This window comes from Phocoena sinus, chromosome 16 (assembly GCF_008692025.1).
Source record: "Phocoena sinus isolate mPhoSin1 chromosome 16, mPhoSin1.pri, whole genome shotgun sequence".
NCBI lineage: Eukaryota > Metazoa > Chordata > Mammalia > Artiodactyla > Phocoenidae > Phocoena > Phocoena sinus.
The window spans coordinates 58,949,152-58,962,183 of NC_045778.1; the positions used below are offsets into that span (position 1 = coordinate 58,949,152).

Sequence of the window (13,032 nt, forward strand, 5' to 3'; positions counted from 1 at the left end):
TGCCAGGTAGAGAGCCAGTCCTGAGACTCGCTTTTGGGTAAGGCCCCTGGGGGCCCCAGGCAGCCTGCCAGCCCCCTGCCTTCCCTGCAGTAGCTTTGCTGAGCTCTGCTTATAAAAGGGATCTTCCTTCCCCTGAACCATTTGCCTTTGTGTCTGTGGCTTTGAGGGAGAGGGAGGAAGGTGGAGAGCCAGAGGTTGTTGCGAAAATACATAGGGAAACAATTTTGAGTCTCCTTGGACTGGCTTTCTGATCCTTGGCAATTCCTTTGATTCTGGAAAAAACCTAGAAGGAACATCCTTTCAGTTCCCCTTCAGTTTTGTAAGAACAAACATGTCTCCTCTCGCTCTTCTTTACTTAATCAAGTGGTACAGCACGCCCACTTCCCAAGCTGTGTCTTGCAGCCACATTGAGCCAGATTGATATCACACAGAACTAGATGAGGGATGCTCTCTAACCAAACAGATTCACTTTTCCAGTCATGAAACTGCCTTCAGGACTTTTAAAAGGTGGGAGGGGGTTTTAATCCTTGCTTCCACCACTTGCCTGGGTTGGAAAAGCTTAGCAATGGGCCACCATCCACACCATCCACTCAGCTACGAAGAGCTTTGCCTGCTAGCCACGAAGGCCCATTAACACACGGACAGAGAATCTGTCTCTCTCCCTCCTCCACATGCTGTTTGTTTGTTTTGTGGGTTTCTTTTTTTCTTTTTTGAAGAAAGAATCCTGTCTCGGCCTTTCTTTGGGAGAGTTTGATTTGAAACGCTGCAGTGGGACGATTGTGTAATCACGCTCCTGAGATCTTCCCTACAAGCATCTTGTCTGCTGTGCATGTGTGTAGAGAAGGGCAGGGGCGCCAGATTCTGCTGTTTTGTACCAATTGAAGCCTCTAAGCTCCAGAACATCCCACTCTTATTCTCTTCTTACAGCACTCAAGTGTTAAAGGGGAATTACCTGGGACAGATTTGTTTTTTGCTCCTATGTGATATACATACATATTGCTCTCAGCTGCCATCCAGAGCTCCTAGGGTGGGCCGTGCCTCACCAGGCTGCAAGGCTCTGAACTGAACTCTTAGCTTTGGCTTGGGGCTGGGGAGTCAGGGCAGGCGGGCGGGGAAGTGTTCACTCACGGCTTTATTTGGATCCCTGGAGGAAGGAGAGTTGCAGTTACCAGGGGAAGGTGAGCACTGATCTTAACCGGCAAGAAGGTGGTCTGTGCCCTTCCTTTGGTGGGTGCTGTCAGGTGGAGGTAGAGGAGTACTGGCGCTAGACAGTGAGGGCAGTGCCCTCTGTGTGATGCCTCGGGTCACCCCCTCCCCAGAATGAGCATAGCATCTCATGAGTGTGTTAAAGGCTCCAGAAATGTAATCTGTGGCAGTGACATCAGTCTGTCTACACCCTATGACCTCTTAAATTTTGTAGGCTCTTCTTTTCTGGAAATATACCATGAAAATTTGTGAGCACCAAGAAGGTGAGAGGGCTGGAGACTGCTTCTTGAGAGACGGTGATGGCTACCCCATTGTTGAGAAGTTTGACCTTAAACTTGACAGACTCCAGGACTTCCCTGGCAGTCCAGTGGTTAAGACTTCGCCTTTCAGTGCAGGGGGTGCAGGTTTGATCCCTGGTCAGGGAGCTAAGATCCCACACGCCTTGCAGCCAAAAAACTGAAACATAAAACAGAAGAAGCACTATTGTAACAAATTCAATGAAGACTTTAAAAAAAGAAAGTTGACAGACTCCAATCTACCAGCCTGCTTTGATCCACCTTCCATTTTCCTGCACTCCCTAAAACACTTCTTGCAGACCCACCACCCCTTTGACACCTGGCACAGTTCAGCTGGGTTTCCTGCCCTTGCTCTCTGTCTCTGGAATACATGTAGCCATCTCCAAACACGGGCCTCCAGGCGTCAGCCATGAGAAACCCTCTTTTTGGGGCTCCAAAAGACAACGTTAACCCTTTCTCCTCCGACCAAGTATATGGATTCTGACCACGGAGATGGAATGTTGTGGGTGGGACATTGCTTTCTGAGGTATTGTGTGAAACACCACTGGGCCTGTCCTTCCGCTCAGAATGGAGACAGACAGTCACTCTCCAGAGTTGGGATGAATTAAGAACTCTTGAAGAATGCACTTGTTTCTCAGTGTTTCAAAGGCAGCACTAATTATTTTGCGAACAATAGCTGTTTTCTTCTGCAACCCATTTCCCTAGGTTTTGCTAACTTTTTATATCTGGCACAGTCCAACTTCAAACCACCATGACTAAAGCTGGATGTTTGGGAAGTGGGGTAGGTTGACAGCCAGTTCGAGGGGTCAGTTAGGATCTGCACAGCCATACGGCCCCCCACCTTTTAAGAGTTCTTGCCAGGGAGTTGTTTGTTAATGGGGAAAAAGACATTGATGAAACCTTTCTTTAAACAAAGCAAGGGGCAGAACTGAACCTAGTAGTTTTTGGACTCTCTTTGGCACCGTGGAATGGTGTGAATTTGCCAAACAGGCTGCAGCCAAGGGAGGTTTCTCATGGTACTGGGAGGCAGAGCTCAGAGGAAGAGGGAAGAGAATGGGAAGTAAGCCTGCAGGCCTCACTTGGAACAGCCCTTGTGGCCCCTCTGCTGTGCTGTTTGGGTTGGGGTCTCAGGGACTTGCATCCTAATATCTTGGTAAGGACCCTTCAGGGAACCAGAGAGAGGAAGGGAGAGGGAGCGAGCGCCTCTGACCACTGGACTGAACAGCTGGGCCTCCAACCGAGGCAGTATTAGCATTTGAAAACCCCTCTGAAGGGTCTGAGGGCTTCCCGGGGTGGGTGCTGGGCCTGAGTGCTGAGACCCGCGGTGGCTCCGCACAGAATGGGGCTGAGCATCCGGGGCATAAAGACCAGGCTGGACTCAAGAATGAGCCCATTGTGGCTTTGTCCCAGGCTTGAAAACTGTGACCAAGGCTCTTTCATTGTTAAGAAAGACCATTTCTTGGCCATATAGCAGAGCTAATAAGTCTGGTTCCCCCACCAGGCAGGGCTGGGAGGTTGTTAGCTACATGCTCTCTGAACCTTTCTGTGGATAGTTAACACTGTCTCCTCCCCCTCCTGCCTTTAACTCACTCTGGATCCCGCAGGCTGGTGTGTTGGTCCAAGAACAGCGACTGGGGCCTGTCTCCCAGCTGCCTAAATTAAGCCCCTTCCCAAATTGTCTGTACATAGGAGCTTTTGGTCATTCGTATTTCATTTCAACAGTGTGGGTTGGTACAACATTTATTTTTAAGTCGATGTTATTTATGGTTAATAAAAGGTCATGACTCCAAACCTTTGTAGCCTCTTCCCTGTTTCCAGCTTAAGTCAGCTAGAAGTGGGGCGCTGGAGGGAATTAACTGGCCCACCTCTTCCTTAAACCAGGAGCAATGGTGCCACCTACTGGCAGTTGCTGTTAGCTACAGGTTCTGTGGCCGGTCCTGTTTTCTGTAAAGGGACTGGGACCTGGATGGGAGTAGCTATACTGTATTCCAGTACAGGAGTAATAACGTGGAGCACACACTGAGTAGGCACACTATTTCCTGCTTACAGATGAGGAAACAGGCTTATAGATTGTGATTGGGTAAGTTGCCCAGGGTCACAGCTAGTAAGGGGCAGAGGCAAATAGGAACAGGGCCTTCCCAACGCAAGGTTAACCAGTCGTCGGCCAGGGTTTGCCAAAGCCAGCAAGAGATTTTAAGTGATAACTGGACAAGGCATTCAGTGACATGAATAGTGAGGACTGTCTTCCCCTTTCTGATTCAAGCCTGCTGAGTTTGTCAGTTTGGTATGACTCTTTAAACCTCTAACAGCTCTTTAACCCTTGTTCATTTCAGTTTTTAACAATGTTAGGTAGGCAACAGTATCAGTTATAAATTAATAACATTGTTTTTCATTGGATTATTTTGAAGTTGTTATCTTCCACTTTACAGTGAGCAACACTGATTTTCTCTCTATTTCCCTTATTATTTAGTACAGTGATATGAAGTTTCCGTTTATTTTTAATTTTTTTTAATGAATTTTCCTTTTAAAGTAAGTTTGTTTAGGTTAAGAAAAAGTGAGTCAATTTTAGGGGGAAAAATATATGTAGGTGACAGTACAGGTGTACATAGATATGTCAAAAATCCTAACAGGTGTTATGGATGACTCAAAAGTTTGGGAGGCCCAGAGAAAACCATAGTTCATAAAGACACATGCACCCCAATGTTCACTGCAGCACTATTTACAATAGCCAGGTCATGGAAGCAACCTAAATGCCCATCGACAGATGAACGGATAAAGAAGATGTGGTACATATATACAATGGAATATTACTCAGCCATAAAAAGGAATGAAACTGGGTCATTTGTAGAGACATGGATGGACTTAGAGACTGTCATACAGAGTGAAGTAAGTCAGAAAGAGAAAAATAGGTATTGTATATTAATGCATACACATGGAACCTAGAAAAATGGTACAGAGGAACCGGTATGCAAGCAGAAATAGACACACAGATGTAGAGAACAAGCATATGGACACTAAGGGGGGAAAGTGAGGGTGGGTGATGGGGGTGGAATGAATTGGGAGATTGGGATTGACATGTATACACTAGTATGTATAAAATAGATAACTAATAAGAACCTGCTGTATAAAAAAATAAATAAAATAAAATTCAAAAAACAAAAAATGTTTGAGAGGTGTTTCACTGTGCCCATCCTCACTGGCTTGCTCCCTGACGTTGGGCAGTCTTGAGGATCCTTTCCTCATTTGCAGAAAATGAAAATGCTGGAGTAGGTGATCATTGAGGTGATTTGGACTATAAAATGCTGTGATGTCTGGGCATTACGACTTAGGTTTCTCCTGGGCCAGCCTGCTTAACCTGAAGTGGTAGTAACAATCCAGGGCCTTGCTTCTCCCACTTTTCCTCTCCCGCAAAATTCTTCCCTTTCGCCTACTGCATTTTCTTTATTCTTTTAATAAATCACCTTTACTGAGATATAATTCACATATTTTATAGTTCACAGTTGTGACACCGTCACCCCAAAAAGCAACTCCAGACCAGTCACTTCTGATTCCCCCTTAACCAACCCAGGCCTAGGCAACCACTAATCTGTTTATCTCCATAGATTTGCCTACTCAGGACATTCTGTATAAATGGAGTCACACGTGGCCTTTCGTGACTGGCTTCTCACTTAGCATAATGTTTTTGCTATGTTATTCATGTTGTGGCATGTATCAATACTTCAGCACTTTGTGTTGCCAAATAATATTCCATCGTATGGATATACCGCATTTTATTTATTCATTCATTAGCTGATGGACATTTGGGTTGTTTCCACCTTTGGGCTATTATGAATAATGCTGCTGTGAACATTCAGATACAAGTCCTTGTGTGGACATGTCTTCATTTCTCTTGGGTATATACTTAGTGGAACTGCTGGGTCGTATGGTAATTCCATGTTTAGTATTTCATGGAATCACCAAATTGTTTTCCAAAGCAGTTCCACTGTTTTACATCTCTACCACTATTGCACAAGGGTTCCAGTTTTTCCACATCCTCACCAGTACCTGTTATTTTCTGGGTTTTTTTGTTTGTTTGTTTTTTATTTTTATAATGGCCATCCTAATGGATGTAAAGTGGTTATTTCATTGTGGTTTTAATTTGCATTTCTTTTCACTTTCTTGTAGCACAACAGGTTTTGATTTTAATGAAGTCCAGTTTATCTACTCTTTGTTTGCTTGTGCTTTTGGTATCTATCTAGGAACATTGCCTAATCCAAGGTCAGAAGATTTACTCTTATGTTACTTCTAAGAGTTTTAACTATTAGAGTTAGGCCTGTGATCCATTTTGAATTAAGTTCTATTTATGGTTTGAAGAAGGGATCCAACTTGATTTCTTTTTTTAAAATTTATTTTTATTGATATTATTTATTTTTGGATGCATTAGGTCTTTGTTGCTGTGGGCAGGCTTTCTCTAGTTGTGGCGAACGGGGGCTACTCTTCGTTGCGGTGCTTGTGCTTCTCATTGCGGTGGCTTCTCTTGTTGCAGAGCATGGGCTCTAGGTGTGCGGGCTTCAGTAGTTGTGGCACACGGGCTCAGTAGTTGTGGCTCACGAGCTCTGGAGCACAGGCTCAGTAGCTGTGGCACACGGGCTTAGCTGCTCCGCGGCATGTGGGATCTTCCCAGACCAGGGCTTGAACCCATGTCCCCCACACTGGCAGGTGGATTCTTTTTTTTTTTTAACATCTTTATTGGAGTATAATTGCTTTACAATGGTGTGTTAGTTTCTGCTTTATAACAAAGTGAATCAGTTTGGCAGGTGGATTCTTAACCACTGTGCCACCAGGGAAGCCCTGGCAGGTGGATTCTTAACCACTGCATCACCAGGGAAGTCCCTGGAATTATTTTATAAATTTTATCTTCAAATTGTTCTTGCTAGTGTATAGAAATACAAGTGACTTTTGTATATTATTCTTGTACCCTGCAATCTTGCTGAACTTGTTTTTTCTGATAGTTTTTAAGTAGATTCCTTAGGGTTTTCAATGTATAAGATCATGTCATCTTTAATAGAGATAGTTTTATTTCCTTTTCAGTCTATCCAGATTTTTATTTCTCTTTCTTGCCTTATTGCCTTGGTTAGAACCTCTAACACTACATTGAATAGAAGTGGTGAGAGGCAGCAACTCTGTCTTTTTCTTGATCTTAGAGGGAAATCATTCAGTCTTTCACCATCAAGTATGATGTTAGCTGTAGGTTTTTTGTAGATACACTTTAACAGGTTGAGGAAGTTCCCATCTATTCCTAGTTTGAGTGTTTTTGTCATTAAAATGTATCAGATTTTGGGACTTCCCTGGTGGCGCAGTGGTTAAGAATCCACCTGCCAATGCAGGGGACACGGGTTCAAGCCCTGGTCCAGGAGGATCCCACGTGCTGCGGAGCAAGTAAGCCCGTGCGCCACAACTACTGAGCCTGCGCTCTAGACCCTGCAAGCCACAACTACTGAGCCCACACACCACAACTACTGAAGCCTGTGCGCCTAGAGCCCATGCTCCAAAACAAGAGAAGCCACCGCAATGAGAAGCCCATGCACCGCAACGAAGAGTAGCCCCCGCTCGCCACAACTAGAGAGAAAGCCCCACACAGCAATGAAGACCCAACACAGCCAAAACTAACTAAATACATAAATAAATTCATTTTTTAAAAAAAGTATTGGATTTTGGTAAATGCTTTTTCTGTGTCTATCGAGATGATCATGTGATTTAAAAAGAAATCTATATTCTATTGATATAGTATGTAACAATTGATTTTCTTATGTTAAACCAAACTTGCATTTCTAGGATAAATCTCACTTGGTCATTGTGTATAACCCTTTTTATATTTGGCTGTATTCAGTCTGCTGGTATTTTTGTTGGAGATTTTTGTGTCTATGCATAAGTGATATTGATCCATGGCTTTCTTTTCTTGCAGTGCCTTTGTCTGGTTTTGGTATCAGGGCTTCATAGAATGAATTAGTGTTAGGTATTCTTTTAATTTTTGCAAAAGTTTATGAAGAATTGGTATTAATTCTTCTCTAAATGTTTGGTAGAATTTACAGTGAAGCCATTGGGCCTAGACTTTTTATTGTGGGGGAAGCTTTTAATTACTAATTCAGTCTTTTTACTTGTTGTATTGTTTTCTTACTTGCAGATCATGCATGCTGCTTGTAGACACACACTACTGTAAAAGGAGAGAAAATCTGGGAGGAGTGGGCCAAGCAGAAATTGGGAAATTTGGGGGTTTATGATTGGCTCTGCCTGGAGCTGTGCCTTACTTTAAATATTGATAAAAAGTCAAGAGATCTCAACAGTTGAAATTCCCAGATCATAAGTAATAGACCAGGGACCTCCCTGGTGGTCCAGTGGTTAAGAATCCACCTTCCAATGCAGGGGACGTGGGTTCAATCCCTGGTTGGGGAACTAAGATCCCACTTGCTGTGGGACAACTAAGCCAATGCGCTGCAACTACTGAGCCCGTGCGCCACAACTAGAGAGCCCGCGTGTGCCGCAGCTAGAGAGCCTGTGCACTGCAACGAAGAGCCCACACGCCACAATGAAAGACCCCGCATACCACAGTGAAGATCCCATGTGCTGCAACTAAGACCCAATGCAGCCAAATAAATAAATAAACAAACAAATAAATAAATAAAATAAGTGACAGACGACAATGAACTACTATACAGCTATATGAAAGATGAAGTAGTTGACAATTTCAGCTCTTCCAGAATGAAAAATGCAAACTTACTTCATGATTATTAAAAAAAAAATTGAGGTAGTTACAGTATACAAAACTATAATAACCAAAACAGTATGGTATTGACATGAAAAACAGACATATAGGACTTCCCTGGTGGTACAGTGGTTAAGAATCTGCCTGTCAATGCAGGGAACACGGGTTCGAGCCCTGCTCTGGGAAGATCCCACATGCCACGGAGCAACTAAGCCTGTGCACCGCAACTAAGCCCGTACACCGCAACTACTGAGCCTGTGCCCTACAGGCTGTGAGCCACAACTACTGAGCCTGTGTGCCACAACTACTGATGCCCGTGTGCTTAGAGCCCATGCTCCGCAACAAGAGAAACCACCACAATGAGAAGCCTGCGCACTGTAACGAAGAGTAGCCCCCACTCACCGCAACTAGAGAAAGCCTGCGCACAGCAATGAAGACCCAACGCAGCCATAAATAAATAAATTTATTTAAAAAGTAAAATAAAATAAATAAAAACAGACATATAGATCCATGGGACAGAATAAATAAACCCAGAAATAAACCCACACATATGTGGTCAATTAATTTACAACTAAGGAGCCAAGAATATACAATGGGGGAAAGGATAGTCTCTTCAATAAATGGTGTTGGAAGAACTGGACAGCCACATCCGAAAAATTGAAACTGGACCCCTATCTTACACTGTACACAGAACTCTACTCAAAATGGTGTAAAGACTTGAACGTAAGACCTGAAACCATAAAACTCCTAGGAGAAAACATAGGGGGTAAGCTTCTTCACGTTAGTCTTGGCAGTGATTTTTTTTTTTGATTTGACCCCAAAAGCAAAGACATCAAAAGCAAAAATAAATAAGTGGGACTACATTAAACTAAGAGCTTCTGCACGGAAGAGGAAACCATTGACAAAATGAAAAGACAACCTATTGAATGGGAGAAAATATTTACAAATCATACAGCTGATAAAGGATTAATGTCGAATATATAAAAATAACTCATACAAAAAATTACAACTCAGTAGCCAAAACAAACTATCTGATTTTAAAATGAGCAGAGGAGCTGAGTAGACCTTTTTTCAAAGAAGACACACAAATGGCCAACAGGTACATGAAGATGTGCTCAACATCACTAATCAGGGAAATGCAAGTAAAAACTACAGTGAGATATCACCTCACACCTGTTAGAACAGCTGTCATCAAAAAGACAAAAGATAACAAGTGTTGGTGGGAGCGTGGAAAAAGGGAACACTTATGTACTGTTGGTGGGAATGTAACTTGGTACAGCCACTTGGAAAATAGTATGGAGGTTCCTCAAAAAATGAAATACAGAAACTACTATGTCATCCAGCAATTCCACTTCTGGGTGTATCTGAGGAAAACAAAAACATTAATTTGAAAAGATACACACACCCCCATGTTCACTTCAGTGTTGTTTACAGTAGCCAAGATATGGAGACAATCTAAGTGTCCATTGATGGATGAATGGATAAAGAAAGTGGTATATATACACAATGGAATACTACTCAGCCATAAAAAAGAATGCAATCTTGCCACTTGGAACATGGATGGGCCTTGAGGATGTTATGCTAAGTGCAATAAGTCAGACAAAGACAGACAATACCATATGATATCGCTTATATGTAGAATCTAAAAAATATATAAAACAAATAAACAAAAGAAAACAAAAACCAAGCTCATAGGTACAGAGCAGACTGGTGGTTGCCAGAGGGGAGAGGAGGTGGGGGAGGGGTAGGTGAAATGGGTAAAGGGGGTTAAGAGGTACAGACTTCCAGTTATAAGTTCTGGGGAGGTAATTATACAGCATGGTGGCCTATGGTCAACAGCACTGTGTTGTATATTTGAAAGCTGCTAAGAGAGTAGATCCTAAAAGTTCTCATCACAAGAAAAAAAATTTGTAACTATGTGAGGTGATGGGCTTATTGTGGTAATAATTTAACAGTATATACATATATCAAATCATTATGTTATATACCTTAAACAAAACAGTGTTATATGTCAATTATAAATAATAATTTCCCCTCAATAAAACTGGGGGAAAAAAAGGAATGAGGTAACTCTTTATGTGTTGATATGAAATGATCTCCAAGATACATAATTTTAAAAGAAATGTGCAAAATGGTGTGAAGGAAAAAAAAAATGGAGAGGACCTATAGATGCTTATAGGCTAGTAAATGCAGAGTACCTGTGGAAGGACACCCAAGGCGTTGTTTTTCCCTTGTGGCTGTGATACCTTAAACATCTTTCTTTAAAGCAGCGGGCCTGTGTGAAGGGCAACAGTGAGACTACAGGGTGGCCATATTTGCACGTTTCTCTTGGGCAGCCTGGGTCCAATGCCTGTGTCCTCATGGGAACAGCTGCCCCTCCAGGCTGCACATCTAGGCCGAGGTGTGTGAGGCAAAGTCAGACCTCCATCTAATGAGGAACTATTCCCTGAATCTGTCTACCTGTGAGAAACTGGTGACAGATCTCAAAAGCCCTCCAAGGAAGGAAGTTCCTGTTTGAACACTATTTCAGCCACACAGAAATCCTGGTATGTTTTTCCAAGGTGAAGAGTTTTATTGCCCTCCAGCCTTCCTGTGGGCTTCTGGCCAGGATGGTCCCACAGTAAAGCACTTTATTCTTTCTTGGCAGACCCAATTGTGGCTGCCCCCTGCCTCCCGAATAAGTGAAGGTGCTGGGGAAGCAAAGATGCCAGAAGTCTTTGGACTTGTCAGGCCAAGCACGCAGCCACACTGGTAGCCCGTCATCTTCCACTGAAGGCTGGCAGAATTGGCGAGCAGGAACGTGTTTGGTTTGGGGGCAGTAGCCATACTCTTTGCTCCCATCCAAGTGAATGCGTCCCCTCCTTCACAGGGGCCACCTTGGAAGGCTGGGGAGCCTCCCAGCCTGGGCTTCTGGGACCCCGGGTCGGGCTCCAGGCCTGGCTGCAGGGCCTCGGTCGCTGAGGACCCTCACGTCTGTCCACAGAGAACACCTTCTGCAGCGGGGACCACGTGTCTTGGCATAGCCCTTTGGATAACAGTGAGTCGAGAATTCAGCACATGTTGCTGACAGAGGACCCGCAGATGCAGCCCGTGCAGACACCGTTTGGGGTGGTTACCTTCCTCCAGGTGAGGCACAGGTTGGACTTGGGCTTGAGCCTTTCCTGGTAGGACAGGAGGGCATGGGTGGGGCAGTGAGGGAACAGAGATTTCCTGTGGTCTCCTTCCACTTTCTAGTCCCTCTGATGGTTTGTCGGGTAGATTCGGATGGCCTGATTTAGCCTGCTGAGATGGGGTAAGGGGGCAGGGGCAGGGGCCATTTGGGTAGGAAAGGATGGCTGTACTGAGTGGATAGCAGGGAGGGTATTTCTGTGAACTCGTAAGACCCAGATAGCCACAGGCACAGGACCTCCCAGCAGGCAGCTTTGGACTGGACTTTCCCTTACCCGGAAGGGACGACGTGCACCTACCCCAGCTGCACCCGGGCTGCTTGTGATCATGGTGGGGTCTGTGTGGAAGTTCAGTTGTTTCCTTTGAGATTTATTCAAAGGCTCAGCCCCTGATAAGGAAGGGAGCTTCTCTGCAAGCTGCTGGTGCCCTTTGGTCATCGTTCTAAGCTTAAAGGGTCTCAAAATCTCCTCTGTTTACAACTCCCATGATCCTAGACTGGGCCGGAGCATCTCCCTGGACCTCCCCTGCTTCCAGAGACATGGGCTGGGGACCCATCCTGAGTTGGCAGGGCCCTGATTTTCTCTTCTGCAGTCTAGGGCTAGGCTTTGTGTCGCTCAGACCCCTGAGCCATCACAGCAGGGCAAGGGTCAGACCTCAGTGCCCTGTGTGTGGACCCATCCATCTGCTAGCCAGGCCACTGTTCCCTCCTAAGGGAACCATCCCACTTTGGACACATCAGCCCCTGAGCACAGATCCTGCCTGTGGTCCCCCAACTTTGGTGATACTAAGAGAGCCTGGGTAGTTGACCTTCCGGGTGGGTTGGAGGAATGGCCATTAACGCACAATGGCATCTTTGTCCCGGGGTCTCAGATTGTTGGCGTCTGCACCGAGGAGCTCCACGCAGCCCAGCAGTGGAATGGGCAGGGCATCCTGGAGCTGCTGCGGACAGTACCCGTGTGAGTACATCCCTGCACTATGAGACGGGGGCTGGGTCCCTGGGCCTGGGCTTGGGAACCCCTCCTTCTCTCCACATGTGGGTGCCCCCTTACATTGCTGCTCAGGCTCTGGGTTTTCAGACTGGGGCTTCCTGATCACTCTCCCTGACAGTCTCTGGCCACTAACTGATCCCCTGTGTTCTGGGCTGGGGGCAGCAAACAGGGCAGGATGTAGACCCAGCCCATCAGCCCCAGACCCTCAGTTACCATCCTGTCCCCTTTCCTTGTCCACAGCGCTGGCGGCCCCTGGCTGATAACTGACATGAGGAGGGGAGAGACCATATTTGAGATCGATCCACACCTGCAAGTATGTCTTGAGTGAGGAAAACCTTTCTAGCACACTGTGCCTAGGCTTCTTCCAAATAACACTGGCTTTCATCCTGGGAAAACGGAGGAGCTTTATTTGTGAGTGAGTAGAAATATGGCATGATTTGGAATTTGTCCTCTGAATTCTGCAGAGCACATAAGGGAGCAGAGATTTCAGGCCAGGAAAACTTGTCTTAGACATATGTTTTTTTGCATTTTAAAAGGATTGATTTTATTGAATGCAAATTATACATCAATAAACCTGACCAGAAAATCGGATCACTAGCAAGGAAAGAAAATCAGTATAGTGGATATTTCT

General features: G+C 44.9%; 1 protein-coding gene across 3 annotated transcripts in view; it reads left to right on the forward strand.

Annotated features, from left to right (window-relative positions):
• Positions 1-13,032, forward strand: part of SUFU (SUFU negative regulator of hedgehog signaling) — a 125,486-nt gene that overhangs the window by 63,563 nt on the left and 48,891 nt on the right. For all 3 annotated transcript variants that reach the window (XM_032607330.1, XM_032607331.1, XM_032607332.1), the window contains exons 4-6: positions 11,228-11,370; positions 12,283-12,368; positions 12,642-12,714. In XM_032607330.1, the coding sequence (XP_032463221.1) occupies positions 11,228-11,370; positions 12,283-12,368; positions 12,642-12,714 (302 nt within the window). The remainder of the gene's footprint in view (positions 1-11,227; positions 11,371-12,282; positions 12,369-12,641; positions 12,715-13,032) is intronic.